General features: G+C 48.2%; 1 protein-coding gene and 1 long non-coding RNA gene across 4 annotated transcripts in view; one reads left to right on the forward strand and one right to left on the reverse strand.

The window, feature by feature from the left end:
* Positions 1-1,499, forward strand: part of ANXA5 (annexin A5) — a 980,312-nt gene extending 978,813 nt beyond the window's left edge. For all 3 annotated transcript variants that reach the window (XM_085641572.1, XM_085641571.1, XM_085641573.1), the window contains exon 13: positions 831-1,499. In XM_085641572.1, the coding sequence (XP_085497698.1) occupies positions 831-893 (63 nt within the window). In that variant the 3' untranslated portion in view covers positions 894-1,499. The remainder of the gene's footprint in view (positions 1-830) is intronic.
* LOC146862379 (uncharacterized) overlaps positions 1-17,920 on the reverse strand; it is a 357,116-nt gene that overhangs the window by 305,575 nt on the left and 33,621 nt on the right. The window lies entirely within an intron of this gene.

Genomic DNA, 17,920 nt, shown 5'->3' on the forward strand with positions numbered 1-17,920 from the left:
GCCCCTGCCACAGGAACATCGCAAAAAGTGACGTTCCCATGGCGATAGGGACTTGTAAATATGCCCCTAAAATCCTTAGTAATTTGAGTATTTGTTTTTGGTGCACATGTATGTTTGAAATTTAAATCCTACAAATTGCTTGGGGGTCCCCGGCTTCCAGTGGTGAGTCAATGGGGGTCCTCAGGAGTCAAAAGTTTGGGAACCACTGCCCTAGACCTTTATAAAGTCAAGTCCTAATAAAGTCAAGTTCTACAAATGGCAGCAGAAACCGCTAGTTGACTGACGTAGATAAAAAGTGTTCTAGTCGGTGCTGGTTCTTGTTCTGCAAGCAAAGTATGTGTCTTCAGCGGGTTGGCCATATATATTTAAAGTATTTCAGTTTTTAACAGACTTTTATACCATTAGTTTTTATTGTGTTTCAAAATAGTTTTAACATCTGCAGTAGCCAAAGCGCAAACAATTTTTTTGTAAATGTTTTATTTGTATGCACCATACTTGTACTGAAAAACATTGCACAGCACATAATAGTACCACTGCAAATAACCTTACAGTGTATACCATCTATACAAAAAATGGAACAGGAGGGCTGGCAGGACTAATCTCTGGCCTACTAAGTAATATGGGTTATTGCTCTGAAGCACAAGTTAAGTCACAAATGCCCTAAATATTTTTTAGACCTAGTTATTTTGAAAGTCTCCCTTACACAATGTCTGACTCAATTACATTGGAGTAACCCCTTATCTCTCGTTGAATTATATTGGTTAATCGTGTATTTGTGCAAAAATTAAAAAGATGTTTTCTAACGGCTTTTATTGTTTAATTTTTTTCAGAGTGATACCTCTGGTGACTACAGGAACGCTCTACTGCAGCTTTGTGGAGAAATAGATGATTAATGTGCTCTTAAATGCAAAAGAAGTATATTCTACACTGCCTGCTAAATAATGTTTTGAGCACTTCTTTCTAACACCTTATCTCCAAGTTACTTAGTCATTTATTAATATACTTCTTGCCTACTCTCGTATCCTGTTAAAAAAAAAAAACTTCTAGCTACATTAGCAATTTCTCTTTCTTCCTTTAACTTAGCCAAATCTAAGTAGGTCAGACTTGCGACGAGCACATTCTAGAATTAGATTACTCTGTTTTCATAACATTCACCATTTGTGCATATATCATCCTTTGTAATATTGAATCTTATGCCTGTGAATCCCAAGCATAGCTACTGTTGTGATCCTGATATAGAACTTCATTGTTTCTATTGCAAGGCAAGATGCCTCAAGTGGCTCACAATAATTGCATGTTATTTTAAAATGCTTGAGAGCTAAATGATTGATGTTTTTGCGGGGTTGAGGATACTTACTTTGTAACGTCCTCTTTTGTCCTCTGCATTTAGAACACTTGACAACTTCTAAACCCGGCTGAAATATTTATTGTATCAAGGTGCTACTACAGTGAGTCTACTAAACATTCCAATGGTAGATCTAAATAAAAGTCTTCCTGCACTCTTGCATTTCTTTTTTAAATTTGAATTCTAGGTTGGTACACTGTACTTAAAACATTTGTCTGCTTTGATTACTGCAGTGATGTGTTTTCTTATGCATACTACCACCTTCTTTCTTCTACCTAGCCGTGTGTCCCAGAACATTGAAGGGAGCTGAGTTTGCATTGGACCAACTGAATTTCAATTGACCGCTGTTATCCATTATTGGGGTATCTTTCATAGATTCACATGCCCGAATCCTTCCCAGTCGCCGAGGCAGGAGTCCCACGGTAAATAAAAAAGTAGTGCCAAAAATAATCGTAGTAGTAGTAGGCCCCAAAGAAAAAAGGCCTAAGGCCTAGATCTTAGCAGCCTATCTACATCATTATGCAAAAAGAACCAAAGAATTGGTACCAACCAATCAGCCATCAGAACCCTCTCAGCAGAGCCATTTCTCCTCAGATTTTCACAGCATGTCGTGTGGAAGGGAGTCTCCCTAAGTGCCACTCAGTTTCTACTTTATTCACAAGAAAGCCTTGTTCAAGTCCTGCAGAACCTGCGCCAAGAAGAGGGTCCATGTTGATGACCAGCATATGGACTGCATCTACTGCCTCTACCCTAAACATGAGGCAAAAGATTGCAGAATTTGCTGCACCTTCCCTACTAAGACTCTTAGGGATAGGGAGGTGAGTGCTGTTATGGCTTAAATCTTCTTTGGCTTAAGAGGATGATGGGGCCTCAACTTCTATCAAGAGAGCTAGGTCTCATGACCGCTCTTCAAGTGAGGGAAAAAAATGACATAAATCTTCCCACTCTACTTCTGGCTCTTCTTGGAGGACTCCTCTCATTTCCTCTGAATCGGCACACTCTCCTCAGGATTCTGCTCGCAAGGACTCTAAAAAGCCGTCTTCAAAAACAGTGAGTAAAAGCCTTTCAAAATCTCTGGCTTTCCCTCCATCGTAGACGATTTCTGTCACTTCTTCTGCTCCTTCATTGACTGAGACTATCTCGACGACGTCTATCACCTCTCCTATTCTGTCGACAAGGATTACTATCCTGTCAAAGAAGCCCGTCGTCGACGAAGTCCTCGTCGACTAAGTCAGCGTGGAAATCCATGTCGACGTCGTTGCAGTCGACGATGGAGGCTTCGTCGACTAAGGTACAGCTGATTACTATCCCGTCGGAGCGTCTCGTCGACGAAGGTGACGTCTAGCCAGTCGAAGAAGAGCCTGTCGTCGTCGAGCCCGTCAACGAAGAGCTTGTCGACGTCGAGCTCCTGTTCCAACGCCTCAACTTCCAGACCCTCCTCATGACCCGCGTCAGGACTCAACCTCTGAAGAGGAATTTGAAGAGGGTGAACTTCCAGATCCTTGGGATTCATATATTATCCCTATGCCTTCGCCACCGACCCCTCTACCATCTGATTCGCACCCAGAGGATATAGGGGGATTTCATAATCTCATGCAGCGAGCTGCTGCTAGATTTCACTTGCCGGTTACCATTGAGCAGTCTGAATATTTCCTCCATGATTTTAAGGAGGAATCAATAAAGATCACAAGAGCTGTCCCCATAATCGATTACATCTGGAAAGAAGGGGTCAAGATCATGAAAAATCCTGCATCTGTGCCAGCGGTGCTTCCGCGGATAGACAAGTAATACTGTGCTCCGGCCAATAGTCCATCCTGTCTCACTGGCCATCCTCGACCAGATTCGGTCATTTCGCAGGCTGGCCAACAAAGATCTAAAAACCCGGCAACACCCATTACTACACCGCCGGACAAGGAGGGGCGTTGTCTGGATTTGATCGGAAATACATTTTCTACAATGGCAGCTGCCTCCATCAGAGCAGCCTACTCCCTGGCAATAATAGGGCGTTATGACCGCCAGGTGTGGTCAGAGATGGCTGGTCTTAATGAGCTCATTCCGGAGGACAAGCGCACGGAAAACTCTATTAGAAGGAGAGCGCGCAGCGTCCGAGACCATAGACTGCGCACTGGACATTGTGAATACGAATTTTTGCCAACTGGCTGATGCAGCAGTACTCAGGCGCCCGGGTTGGCTTAAGGCCACCACTTTCAGAACAGAAGTCCAGAAAAAGATATTGGGTATGGCCTATGATGGCGAATCGTTGTTTGGGAAACCCATAGATGAAGCTCTCCAAGCAATAAAAACTGATACTGATACCGCAAGATCCTTGAGTTCATTGCAGTACGAATGCGGATCCTTCAGAGGTGCAAGAGGGGGTGGGTTTTTCTCTAGAGGAGGATATCAAAACTAGCAGAATAGACCGTACCAGCCCCAATATAGACAATCTTATAAATCATCGTACAGGCAATCCAACACGTCTGGTTTCTCTCGTCAAGGCAGAAGAAAAAGATCGCAAAATCAAGGATGAGACACCAACAGAAAGCAGTGATTTCCACAGGGCGCCTTCCACTCCTAATCCCCTCCCTGTGAGTGCGAAAATTTCAGCATTTGTGGACAAGTGGCAAGAAATTACATCTGACCAATGGGTTTTAGACCTAGTAAACAAAGGTCATACCTTAGAATTTGTCACCAAGCCACCCACCACTCCACCCAAGGGACCCCCTCCCCCTCGTCTTAACTTATTATTCAAAGAAGCTTTAACTATGCTCCTCAAGAATGTAATCGAGAAGGTTCCATCACTTCAGAAGGGGACTGGTTTCTATTCCCGATTTTTTTTTTTTTTTTTTTTTTTTTTTTTTTTTTCTTCCTATCAAAAAGAAATCGGGGGAATGGCGTCCGATCTTGGACCTTCGCAACCTGATCAGATTCCTCAAAAAGCAAGGATTTCGCATGGTCACACTGGCAGAAATTATAGGTTGTCTCAACGAGGGAGATTTTCTGGCTTCTCTGGATATGCAAGACGCTTACTTTCACATCCCAATACACCCGAAGCATCGCAAGTATCTTCGCTTCACTGTGGCTGGCACCCATTATCAGTTCAAAGTGCTCCCGTTTGGACTAAAATCGTCTCCAAGGATCTTTACAAAGTGCCTAGCTCCTGTAGCAGCAGCGTTACGATCCCGGGAAATCTAAGTATTCCTGTATTTGGACGATTAGTTAATCAAAGGTCCTTCGAAAAGAGCAGTCAAGATTGCCGTGACAACATCTCTTCATCTGTTCAACTCTCTGGGGCTGACTGTGAACAGGAGCAAATCTCAGTTACGCCCGATGCAGGTCCTTCCATTTCTAAGAGCTCTGCTGGATACCGTCCAGTGCTGGGCATTCTTATCTCACGAACGGCAGGTTCATCTTCAAAAGCTGGCAATCCTGATTTCCAGAAGAAATTCAGTATCTGAAAGAAACACGTTAGATTCCTCACCTTCGAATACCCCCAGGCGTCTGGCTGGATTCGGAAATATTTTTCGTCAGCAATACCCCTTGCGTGTGTACGGCTCCACGTCTGTCGTTTGCGTCGTGCGCCGGAATGACGTCGTCGGAGTACTTAGACGCCGCCCTCGCGCACTGACGTCCGTTCTTCTTTTTTCAGCGCCAGAGAGCGCCGATCCGGGAAGAGCTTACACCTTAGTCACTTTTTGACTAAAATTTTGGACTCTTTTTGGTCTTCTGTCGACTCGACTCTGCCGGTAGGATGCCTGGTTTTAAGGCCTGTGACTCCTGTCATCGACTGATGTCGGTGATGGACCACCATCGCCGGTGCCTTTACTGCCTGGGGGCCGACCACGATGCGGAGTTGTGCCACGACTGTCAGGCCTTGACCTCGAAGGCTAGGCGGGAGCGGTCCCGTAAGCTTCTCGAGCTTCGACACTCTATGCTCCGCTCCGTTCACGGTCCCGGTCCAGGAGGAGGTCGAAGGACCGGTCGCGGAGCCGCAGCCTCCATCATCGCTAGTCGGGCTCGAAGTCTTCGGGTAAGTCAAAGCGCTCAAAGAAGTCCAAGAGGCGACACCGCTTTTCGGACTCCCCTCGCTGGGTCAGGGTGGCCCCACCCCCGCAGCTCAGTCGGAGCCGCGTCCGTCCCCATACCCGCCGGTCCCTGGGACTGACACGACTCCGGCGGAGATCAGTGCCTTCCTCTCAGCCATGAGGGGCCTGGCTCCGCCTTCGACGCCTGCCGGCGCGCCTTCGGGCCCCGCGGGCTCGACTGGGCAACCTCGCGAGCCGGCGGCTCCAGCCCCGGGGCCGTCTACTACTTCGGTCCCGACGCCGCAGGTCCCCGAGGGATCCAGGACTGGATCTCTGCCGGCGCCGGTCGACCTCACGACGCCTCCTCCGCCGACACCCGTTCCACCTCCAGCGCCGTCTTCGGACGACGCCGTTCCCCGGTTCAGCACCGGTGCAGCGCCGCTCGACGCTGCACCAGACGCCGATGCATGAGCATTTCATCTACCGCCCGGCTTCGGTTATTCCCCCTGTTTATCAGGAATCGGATGACGGGGGCGACTGGGAGGGGTCTGAGGACCCTATGGCCAGGCAGGCTGAACTTTCACAGGACTGGGCAGACAAACTGGGGGATGCCAGTGGTCTGGACACCTCCCCGGACACTGGTTTCATCTCTCCTCCGACTGTGGCCTCGGAGGAAGTTGCTGCTTTTTCAGTGGTGCTGCGCAAGGCGGCCGAAGCCCTTGGGCTGGAGTTGCCTGCTGTGGCCGTGAGGTCTAACATCTTCACTGAAGTGCTTCAACAGTCAGCAAGCTCCACAGAGCCTCTGCTGCAGTTCAATGAGGCACTAGTGGACGTTCTGCAGGGCACCTGGTCCAAGCCCTCCACAGTACCTCCTGTGGATCGGAACGTGGCCCGGCGCCACCGCCCTGCTCCGGCCGACCCCAGTTTTGTCCCACCACCCCACGCCTGAGAGTCTGGTTATCCAGGCCTCGACTTCCCAATCCTCCTTCCCGTCCGCTCCTCCGGATCGGGAATCCAAGAGGCTGGAACAGTTCGGAAAGAAGCTGTTCTCTTCCCTTTTTTTGGGACTGCGGTCCTTGAATACCGCCTGCCTCTTTGACCGTTATTCCCACTCTCTGTGGGATCCGGTGGAGGACGTGCTGCCCCTGTGTCCGGAGGAGGCCCTGTCACGGCTCACCCAGGCGCTTGCTGATGGGCCAGATGCAGCATGGCATGCCATACAATGTGGACTTTACACCACGGACTCGCTGGGTAGGGCGATTTCAACCATGGTGGCGCTCCGTCGCCACGCCTGGCTACAGTCCACGTCTTTCTCGGGGGATGTCCAGAGTACCCTCATGGATATGCCCTTTGATGGCACTCGCCTTTTTGGCGAGAAGGCGGATAGTGTGCTGGCTCGCTTCAAGGACTCCTGGGCTACCACCAAGTCCTTGGGTCTCTCGGACTTCCGCATTTCGTGGCCAGGGAATGGGTGCCTCCTCACGTCCGCCTAGCCACCGGCCGCAGAACCAACCTGCTCGCGGATGTGGATTCCGCCGAGGTGGTACTGGAGGACAACGTGCCGGTCAGTCCACATCCACCCCGGCAGCATCCGCCTCAAAGCCCTCCTAGTCCGAGCTTTCAGGCCCATTCCACGCCAGTGGGCGGCAGAGTTCGCCATCACCTCCTCCACTGGCGTTCCATCACGTCGGACAGGTGGGTGCTGCAAATCGTCGGAAGGGGCTACTCCCTCCCCTTCGAGACGACCCCTCCAGCCATTCCACTGCAGTACCACCGTATGTCGGGGAATCACTTGAATCTTCTGTGGGAGGAAGTTACGCCCTCTTGGCTAAAGAGGCCGTCTAGCGCGTTCCTGGTCCAGAAGTAGGTTGTGGTTGCTTTTCCCACTACTTTCTGGTTCCCAAGAAGGGCAAAGGGGGCCTACGCCCTATCTTGGACCTCATGAGCGTCAACTCCTTCCTCCGGAAGGAGAGGTTCAAGATGCTCACCTTAGCTCAGGTTCCCTAGACCCTGGAGACTGGATGGTAGCGTTGGACTTGCAGGACGCTTATTTTCACATCCCCGTCCTGCCGGCGTTACATGCGGTTCACGGTGGGTCAGGAGCACTTTCAGTTCACCGTGCTCCCCTTCGGCCTCACCAGTGCCCCTCGGGTGTTCACGAAGGTGATGGCGGTGGTCGCAGCTCATCTGCGCAGATCAGGGGTTCCAGTCTTACCCTATTTCGACGACTGGCTGTTGAAGGTGGGCTCGCCCCAGCAAGTCGTCTCCCACCTCCAGACTACGGCCGAACTCCTGCATTTGCTGGGGTTCTCCATCAATGTGCCGAAGTCGCACCTGAGACCCTCCCAGAAGCTCCTCTTCATCGGAGCGGTTCTGGATTCGGCGCAGTTACGGGCCTATCCTCGAACAGCAGGCCTGGGATTTTCAGGCTCTGATTCCCATCTTTCGGCCTCTATCCTGGGTTTCGGTCAGGATGGTGCTGCGGCTTCTGGGGCTGATGGTTTCTTGCATCCTGTTGGTGCATTACACCAGGTGGCGAGTGCGGGCTCTGCAGTGGGACCTGAAATTTCAGTGGGCTCAGCATCGGCGCAACCTGTCCGACCATGTCTTGATCTCAGAGGGCACTGCGGAGCAGTTGCAGTGGTGGCTCACGAATCGCGATTGGTTCAGCGGCAGATCCCTCTCCCTACCCCAACCCGAGCATGTCGTAGTGACGGATGCGTCCCTCCTGGGATGGGGGGGGCATATGGGAGAGGCGGAGATCAGAGGACTCTGGTCTCCGGCGGAGACTCGGCTCCATATCAACCTTTTGGAGCGGAGAGCGATCCGACTTGCACTGAAGGCATTCCTTCCCGTTGTCCGGGGAAGTGTGGTGCAGGTGTTCACGGACAACACCACTGCCATGTGGTATTGCAACAAACAGGGCTGGGTGGGGTCGTGGACCTTTTGTCAGGAGGCTCTGCGCCTCTGGACATGGCTGGAACATCAGGGCATCACCCTGGTGGTTCAACATCTGGCAGGGTCTCTGAACGCCAGAGCAGACAAACTCAGCAGCCGGTGCATGATGGATCACGAGTGGCGTCTAAACTCGGACGTGGCGCAAGGCCTATTTCGGCAGTGGGGAGAGCCTTGGTTAGCTCTATTCGCCACTGAAGAGAACGCGCAATGTCAGCAGTTCTGCGCGTTGGAGTTTCCAAGGCGGCACTCGCTCAGGAGTTGCAGTCTGTTATACGCCTTTCCGCCTATACCACTTCTGCCCAGAGTGCTGAAGAAGATCAGACGCGACCGGGCCCAAGTCATCTTGGTGGCTCCGGATTGGGCACGAAGGTACTGGTATCCCGAGCTACTCAAGTCTGTCAATCGATCCCCCGATCCGACTGCCTCTTCAGGAGGACCTTCTGTCGCAGCAGCAGGGGACGGTCCTCCACCCAAACCTGTCCAGTCTCCACCTCCATGCGTGGAGATTGAGCGGCGACAGTTGATGCCATTTGACTTGCCTCCTGAAGTCTGCGATGCGATTGTGGCAAAGGCTGTGGATCCCCTTTCCGGCCCTCTTTCTGAGGTTCTTCTCTTCATTCTTTATTTTGCCCAGCAGGGCTCTGCTCTGGGCACTCTTAAAGGTTATCTTTCTGCTATCTCTGCCTTCCTCCGGCTTCCTGATCAGCCTTCTCTTTTCAAATCCCCTGTTTCTCGTTTCCTCAAGGGCATTACTCAAATGTTTCCTCCTGTCCCCTTCGTAATGCCTCAGTGGGATTTGAATCTAGTCTGGACTTTTCCGATGTGAGCTCCCTTTGAGCCTCTTCACAATTGTCCCATTCGTCTTCTGACTCTTAAGACTGCTTTCCTGGTAGCTATCACCTCGGCTAGACGGGTGAGTGAGCTCCAGGCTCTATCGTCTAAGCCTCCTTTTCTTTCTGTTCATCCGGACAAGGTTGTCCTCCGGACTCGTCCTTCCTTTCTTCCGAAAGTGGTGACTCCCTTTCACATCGGGCAATCTGTCACGTTGCCCACCTTCTTTCCGCCTCCGCATCCTTCGAAAGAGAGGCTCCACCGTCTGGACCCAAAACTGGCACTGTCCTTTTATTTGGACCGCACCAAACAGTTCCGGGTGGACGACCAGCTTTTTGTTGGATACGTGGGTGTTAAGAAGGGAAGGGCAGTACACAAGCGGACCATCTCGCGGTTGGTCATATTGTGTATAAAAGCTTGTTACTCCTTGGCTAAAAAGGACCCTCCTGTAGGGCTGAGAACCCATTCCACCCGGGCAACAGCGGCGACTACTGCCCTGGGACGGGGAGTTCCCTTGCAGGACATCTGTCAGGCGCGACGTGGGCCTCGCTGCACACGTTTGCCAAGCATTATTGCCTGGACAGCCAAGTCCGGAGAGATGGCTTCTTTGGCCGTTCTGTTCTCCAGGACTTTCTGGTGTGATCTTGGTTCGCAGACCCACCACCAGGTTTGGTATTGCTGGGCTATCTATTCTAAGGTGAGGAATCTAACTAACTTGTTTCTTTCAGATGAACAATTTACTTACCTTCGGTAACGATATATCTGTAAGAAACATTAGATTCCTCACCGCCCCACCCATCCTCCCCGTTCTGCGAACCGACATCTAGGGTTAAGGCTATCCTTTCTAGGGCCTTAGATTTTTTGGCACCAGTGTTGGTCTCTTGCATGGCTCTGCGTTCCTGGCACGGAAAGCTATGTACAAGAACTGACGTCAGCGCGCGAGGACGGCGTCTAAGTACTCCGTCATTCTGGCGCATGACGCCAACGACAGACGCGGAGCCGCAGACGACGCCTAGCGACGCGGAAGGGGTATTGCTGACGAAAAATCTTTCCGGATCCAGCCTGACGCCTGGGGATTTTCTAAGGTGAGGAATCTAATGTTTCTTACAGATACATCGTTACCGAAGGTAAGTAACTTGTTCTTCTGTCAGAGTGCTTGCATCACTCCTGGGGGATGTGCTCTTCCTCAATAAACCTCGTCCCTTTGTCAAGACTTCGGATGAGACCCCTACAAGAGGAGCTACTCCTTCAGTAGCAGCAGGCCGTTGGTTCCTTCGACATTCTCAGTCACACCACTCATGAAAAAGGCTCTGCGTTGGTGGTCACAGATGCCCAACTTAGCAGAAGGACTCACTTTTGTACAGGATATTCCAGATTTTGTCCTCACTACGAATGCCTCTATGGAAGGCTGGGGAGGTCATCTCCAAGATTTACAGATACGGGGAAAGTGGTCTTCAGAGTACAAGAAACACATCAACAGGCTGGAATTGCGAGCGATTTTCCTGTCCCTGCAAGCTTTCCTTCCAAGGATTGCAGGTTCATCGGTACTGGTTCGGACCGACAATACCACCAGCATGTTTTACGTGAACAAGCAAGGAGGGACAAGATCAGCAACTTTATCAAGAGAGGCTCAGGAGTTGTGAGAATGGGTCACACTCCACAACATAACCCTCAGAGCAGAACATGTCGGAGGTCTCCACAATACCCTAGCGGACACGCTCAGCAGGTCCCACTCGGACTGCCACGAATGGGAGCTAGAGCAGGCTCAAGTGCTCAGGGTACTCCGAGCTTGGGGCAAGCCGGCACTGGATTTGTTCGCAACAAAAGACAACAAGAAATGTCGATATTACGCCAGCAGATACCCTCAACAGGGTCAAGGGGGAATGCCCTGTCCATGCAATGGTGACTGCAGGGATGTGGAATTCCTATAGCCCGACGCCCGGGACATATTGTTTGGGGTCAAGGGCAACAAGTTTTAATGTGTATTTTGTCCTTGGGACAAGTAGGCCCAACCCCCTACAGCACAAACCCTTTGGCTGTTAGTTTACAGTACCACATTATGGATCAGGAAAGGGCAATGTCTGCAGTTAAGGTAATATTTGTGTCCATGTGTTAAATGCTGTTCGAGCTTGTATTTATGGTTCATTAATGCAAAGCCTTTATTATTAGGGTGAGCACTAAAAGTAAATGTTGTAAGCTCGGCCTGCACTACTGACGGTGGTTCCAGTATAAATGTGTACACACGTTTTCAAAGTTTAGTAATTTGAGGCTATGTATAACGCTCCCAGAATGCTCTCTGGTTATATGCAAATATTTGCCAAAGCAAGAGTGATTCTTTGCTTTCAAAATAAAATGTTCACAAAAAAATGAAAGTAGGAAAAACATTTTGCTAAACTACTGTAAGCTTTTAGGTACCATATCTTTGCAGCATCATTTAGTAACATGTTGATGTATGTTTGTATTTGCCAAAAATATTCATAATGGAAAAGCAGTGTAATCAGTTTAAATACGATTGTGGGAAACAAAAATAAACAAGCATTGGCAAAGCCAGTAGGTCTAAAATTGGTGGTCAGCCTTTTGGCTTTATCAATGCATGACTTGTTTAGGCATAGTTTTTGTAAAACCTTATCGGTGTGGGAGCTGCTGGGCCCTCACCATTCTAGGGTCCTCACCATTCTAACAAGCATTGGCAAAAGCAAAAATTGTTTTTGGTCTCAAAAAGCACCCAGCAGTTCAGGGTACTGAACCAAATTACTTTGTGTGCCAATATGTTTCTTGTAAAAGAGCAGAATACTGTCACTTACAGTGAAGCTAGCTGATAGACCGAGAGAAAGCGAGAGAGAGAGAGAGAGAGACAGAATTTTACAACGCACAAAAGGTCATGGTTGACGCCAGGCCTAATTAGAGGCCCAATTATTAAAGAAAGTCTCAAAAGTACATCCATGGTATATATCCTTGCATTGAGTGCATATATACAGTGTCTATGAATTCACAAGAATTTACAGAAGTAGGCCAAGAAATAGTACTCCTAGAAAAATATTTGTGAACTGCATTTTAGCATGAGCAAATGTGCATGTGTAGATTTGTTCGTGTAAAAATATGAATGTTTTAAGTTAACTTTTCCTCCGGCCACTTTTTTTCCCCCAACCCTGGAAAATGTTTTACGTCTGCCCCTGTCAGGAGTAAATTTTCAACCTTTTTCAGTATGGAAAAAGATTAGAAAAGAGTTGGTGCAAACCCTTAAAACACGCAAGTTAGTAGGTTTGCACAGACTCAAAAGGGCATTCCAACCCTTGAACTATTGCTTACCACTAGCTTCAGCTCCCGTATGTAGACCTGCAGAAATGTAGCAACATAAGGGAATTGCTAGTATTCAACCCTACTATGGTACGAGCCCTGGCATAATTAGAGAGGCTATATCAGAACTCTTATATAATGAGACTTCTGCCGTAATTTGTCGCTGCATTACATGGCACAAAAGGGACAAGTGGATTTTGTTACAGGACAAGTAGATTTATAAAGCAACCTACCCCATGGACAAGTAGATATTTTATTAAATTCCACACCCCTGCTGAGTCAGGGATTTGTACTTACGCTTTTTCCCCCCGATACCTCTAATCCCGAAAGTTATACGCAAGATGAAGTTGGAGGGCTGCCGTCTCATCCTGATTGCACCCAGGTGGCCACGTCAGTACTGGTTCCAAGAGCTTCTGTTATTATCCCAGGACCAGCCGATCCGTCTTCTTCCGACACCACCAATGCTGTCGAGAAACAGAGGTCAGGTGCTCCACCCGGACCCTCAGTCTCTACATTTACACGCTTGACTCCTGATTTCTTAGAATTCAAGGACCTTGACATCCCTCAAGACTGTCGTGACATATTGACAAAATCTCGAGCTCAAAGCACAATTAAGACTTACCGTGGAGGCGATTTTGATGTTGGTGCGAAACTAACAACGTTCACTCGGTGGAAGCTCCTGTGGAACAGATCCTTCCTTATTTGTTACATCTGGCAAGATCTGGTCTCTTTCTCATCAGTCATAGTCCATTTAGCCGCACTTTCCAGATTCAGAAAGGGTGCTCATCTTCCTTCTCTATGTTCGTCCTCTTTGATCAAACAATTCATGAAAGGACTCTTCCGAGAGTTTTCTCCGATAAGGTTTCCTCCACCGGAGTGGGATTAACACGTTCTTATTGCAATTAATGAAACATCCATTTGAGCCTATCCACAAGGCTGAACTCAAATTGGAAGGTTGCCGTACTTCTGGCTCTAACGTCAGCTAGAAGAGTGAGTGAAATTCAGGCTTTCACTATAAAGGAACCATTTCTACACTTCACTCAGGACTACGTGCACCTCCGAACTAATCCTACATTCATACCTAAAGTACCGTCACAGTTTCACCTCAAAGAACCTGTAAAATTAAGGACTTTCTTTTCAAATCCATCTACACCAGCAGAAAGAGCCTTACATTCTCTTGATATCAAAAGATGTTTAAAATTCTATCTTCAAAAAACAAAGAGCATTAGAAAGTCTGACCAGTTGTATGTGGCTTATGGCCAAACTACTCTGGGAAATGCAGTTATAAAAACCATAATTGCCAGATGGATAGCATCAACAATCCATTTCTGCCATGACAAAGCTCACAGGCCATTGCTAAGGAAAGCCAAGGCCCACTCCACAACAACCGTAGCAGCGTCTACAGCATTGTTTGCTGGGGTGACTCTTGAAAATATCTGTTGTGCTGCGACATGGAAGAATGTCCACACGTTCACGAGACATTACTGCCTTCAGTCTAAGCATCAAGACGATGCAACAGTCGGACAAGCTGTCCTACGCCATCTTTTTCTTGAACGTCAATTTCAGGTACCTTTTCTGTTTTTCAAATGCTATATATGTCTGCATTTTTTCATGACAATGACCTTTCTAGGATATGACATGTTTGACATAGTATGTTAGAATGCGTGTTTCATTTCCTTGTGTATATTACACGTTTTCAATTTTAAGGTTGGTTTTCTTATACCTCTTGTTAACAAGTTGTGGATGCAATTGGGAGTGTATCGGCACTAGTCTCCCACCATCCGCAAACGACTGTATACTTGGTATACTGCTTGCTACTCTGATTCAGGCATGTGAAACTATGAAAGATACCCCAACACTGGATAAGAAAACAAGTTACTTACCTGTAACTACAGTTATCCAGTATTGGTATCTTTCATAGATTCACATGCACCCACCCACCTCCCCGTAGAGGCAGTTCTCTGTTTGGGACATTTACTTCCCACTTGTGCTAAGGAAAATCTGAGGAGAACTGGCTCTGCTGAGAGGGTTCTAGAGGGTGCTGATGGCTGATTGGTTGGTACCAATTCTTTGGTTCTTTTTGCATAATGATGTAGATAGGCTGCTAAGATCTAGGCCTTAGGCCTTTTTCTTTGGGGCCTACTACTACTACTATTATATTTGGCACTACTTTTTTATTTACTGTGGGACTCCCGCCTCGGTGACGGGGAATGATTCAGGCATGTGAATCTATGAAAGATACCAATACTGGATAACTGTGGTTACAGGTAAGTAACTTGTTTTCTTCTTGCTGGTCATTCCTATTTAGGAACAATAAAACTGTTACTCTCTCCTCTCTTCGCTTTCACTGCTGTTACATGCTAAAATGTGGTGATGACTCTTCAAAACGTAGTTTGAAACTGAGCTGAGAGGGGTACAGCAGACCGTTGAACAGTGGAGTTCAAAATGACTGGTTGCATACAGACTAGATGCCATTAACTTGAAAGGAAAGGTCAGACGTTCAATAGACCAATGCTAGAAAAAACTATGTTTGAGGCATGTTTGCTGTACATACACATGCTTTGCAAACTCCTGCCATTTAGTGTTGGGTCCGGATGTTTGCAAGTTTTTAAAGATGTCTATTCCAGTCACGAGGTAAGGTGACCCCTCCTATTGGTGATAATGGGTATGGGCATCAACTCCATTGTTATATTTTTTGCTTTCCCCCATCGAGTTCGGACGTGGTTTACAGCACTCCGGTTAGAAACCGTCCTTTGGGTTCCTCTCGGTGCGCAAGCCACTGTTTTCTCGACTGTATTGTCCTCGTTTCACTATTCTCTGTGTATTGAATAGATGGGAAACTCAATCTTCGGTCGAAGACATCGTGGATGGCCTTCGGGCCTAGCCGCGTCAGTTGACTTCTACTCCGTTCCGTACTAGCCAGTCTTCTGCGGTGGAGCAGGCTTCGTTTCAGTTCTGTCCTCTGGGCCACAAGAAGTACCTCCGCACCGACCTGCATAAAGTCTGCAACTTGTACCTCTCACCGGAGCACAAAGAAGAGGATTGCGATTCTTGTTAATCATTCAGATTTAAAAAGACTTTGCGGTGTCGTCTGACTTGACAAAAAGACATGCAGCGACAAAACTTTAAACACACTCCGGATATCTTCGGGGCAGATACCAAACACGAAGAGCTGGAAGCATCGGCGGTGGAAGAGGACGCCTTCTCTGCCCCAGAATCTGATTCAGAGCTGTAAATAAAGTTGGAGTCCGAAGACGTTACACTGGGAAAGGGTGCTGTGAGAAACGGAGCCCCTTTGCCCCTCAAACTCTCTTGGATTAAGCAAAAGGCTTCAGGACCACCACTGCCTCGGGCTGTGGTCGGCACTAAGCTGATGTTTCTGACGCCCCACCCTACGGCCCAGCACCAAAACAGTTGGCCAAGACTGCCGGCTCGGGACAGAGTTGAGAAAAGCTATCTTCTAAACCAAAACCTTCGGCTCCAAAAGACAAATAAAACGAGTCTGGTACGGCACCGATAGTTTCGGCACCAAAATCAAGATAACCTTCAAAAGCCTCAGGCACATATCCTAGACATTATGAAGGAGAAACTGGACCCTAAGCAAACACACATTTCTATTAATCCAGATACAGGAATATATTGGCTAAAAGAGTTACATCTTCCAAAAGGAAAGTTGGCTCAGAGGACACGGGCTACAAAATTCCTCTAAAAAAGGACATGGGTACAAGCCCTATATATTCTAATCCTCAATCCCCTCCACCATCTTTGCCACTACCACCAAGGCCAGCCTCAGATCCTTTACACATAACACCTCAGGGTTCTCCACATACACAGCCTGATATAGGGTATGATGATGATAATAGTCCGCTACCAACAGACCCACAGGATGACTATAATATTGATCCACCCATAGATAATGATCCTGATTTATATCCTGCAAAACCATCACCTCCTGATGACAATGTAGCCTATCAAGAGCTGATTTCTAGGGCAGCATCTCACTATGGTGTTATATTATACAAAGAATCTTTAGAAGAAGACTTTGTTTGAGACACTAGGTTCTACACATATAACAAGTGAAAGTTAGGCTATGTTAAAAGGCATGATGTGAGATGCTGATGACCTCTTTAAAGACCCTGTAGGTGCCCACATATTAACACCTAGGGTTGACAAGAAATATTAACGTCCATGTCTGATCCCATTTTATTAAGGGCCAGTTACCTTTAGATTCGTTAGTAGTATCTAATGCTTGTGAAAGAGCAAATTCAGACTTCAGCAGATGCACCTCCCCAAGACAAGGAGTCTAAATTAATAGATGCATCAGGTAAAAAAGAAAAAAGCACAAGTTACTGCAGGAAGGTAAACTTATGTTCGAGGCATATAAGCTGCAGATCTCACACTTAGCATTAGATCGCCATCTGGTGTTGGGCTCGGATGCTTGCACCTTGTTGTTGTCTTGGAAGAAGTCTTTGTAGTCACGAGATAGGTGACCCCTCCCTTGGACGATAGTGCGCATGGGCATCGACTCCATCCTCAGATAGTTTTTTTCCACCATTGGGTTCGCATGCAATTTTTGCGCACCGGTTCGAAAAGTTTTAGTTTCAAACTTTTCGACGCGCAAAACTTTCACAAACTTTTCCAATTGACTAGACACATTGAAATCTCGACGCGCCTTTCATCAGTTCGATTCCAGTCGTCGACGCAGGCCATGGGGCCTATAAGTGCTGTAAGGCCTGCGGCTCATGGAAAGGACGCCTTTCAAAAAATGCCCCTAGTGTGGAGCAAAATGTCCACAGTGACCATCACAAGGTCTGTAACCTGTGCCTCTCGCCAGATCACGAGTCCAGCTGCCCTGCCTGCGCCTTCTTTCGATCAAAGACCATTCGAGATCGTCGAGTTCGACACGTCATGGCGCAGAGATCAGCTCCGGAACCGGTGGACTTCTTCGACGAAGGCCCAGATGTCCCAGAAGAAGATTCTGAAGATCTCCAAATCGTGTCAGAGGCAGAAGACTCAGACGACCCCATCACTCCTGGGCAACGAGTGAGTACTACTGCCCCTGCCCCTACCCCAACCCCCACACCAAAGCAGAAGGCACCAGTCAAGACTTTGCCTGTTGGCCCCAGTCGCGACCGAAAACACACTTCAGAAGCCCCGCCTCCAGACTCCGATTTTTTAAGAAAAGAAAAAAAAAGACAAGCCTTCCGGTAGCTTCGGACCGAGCAAACCGCATGTACTAGTCCCACCGGCACCTTTGGCAACCAAGTCAAAAGAACACTGCTCCAAAATCTGCTCCGATTCCTTCCACTTCCAAAGACAAACCGGCCTCAAACACTTTGAAGCCCGTGGATAAGCCGGCGTTGAACACCTCTAAATCTAAAAATCACGCAACGGCTCCTAAACCAAAGCCTTCGAAATCGAAAACCAAGCCTAAGGATTCCACCACGCCTCCTAAGGCCAAAGAGCA

This window comes from Triturus cristatus, chromosome 2_2 (genome assembly GCF_964204655.1).
Source record: "Triturus cristatus chromosome 2_2, aTriCri1.1, whole genome shotgun sequence".
Classification (NCBI taxonomy): domain Eukaryota; kingdom Metazoa; phylum Chordata; class Amphibia; order Caudata; family Salamandridae; genus Triturus; species Triturus cristatus.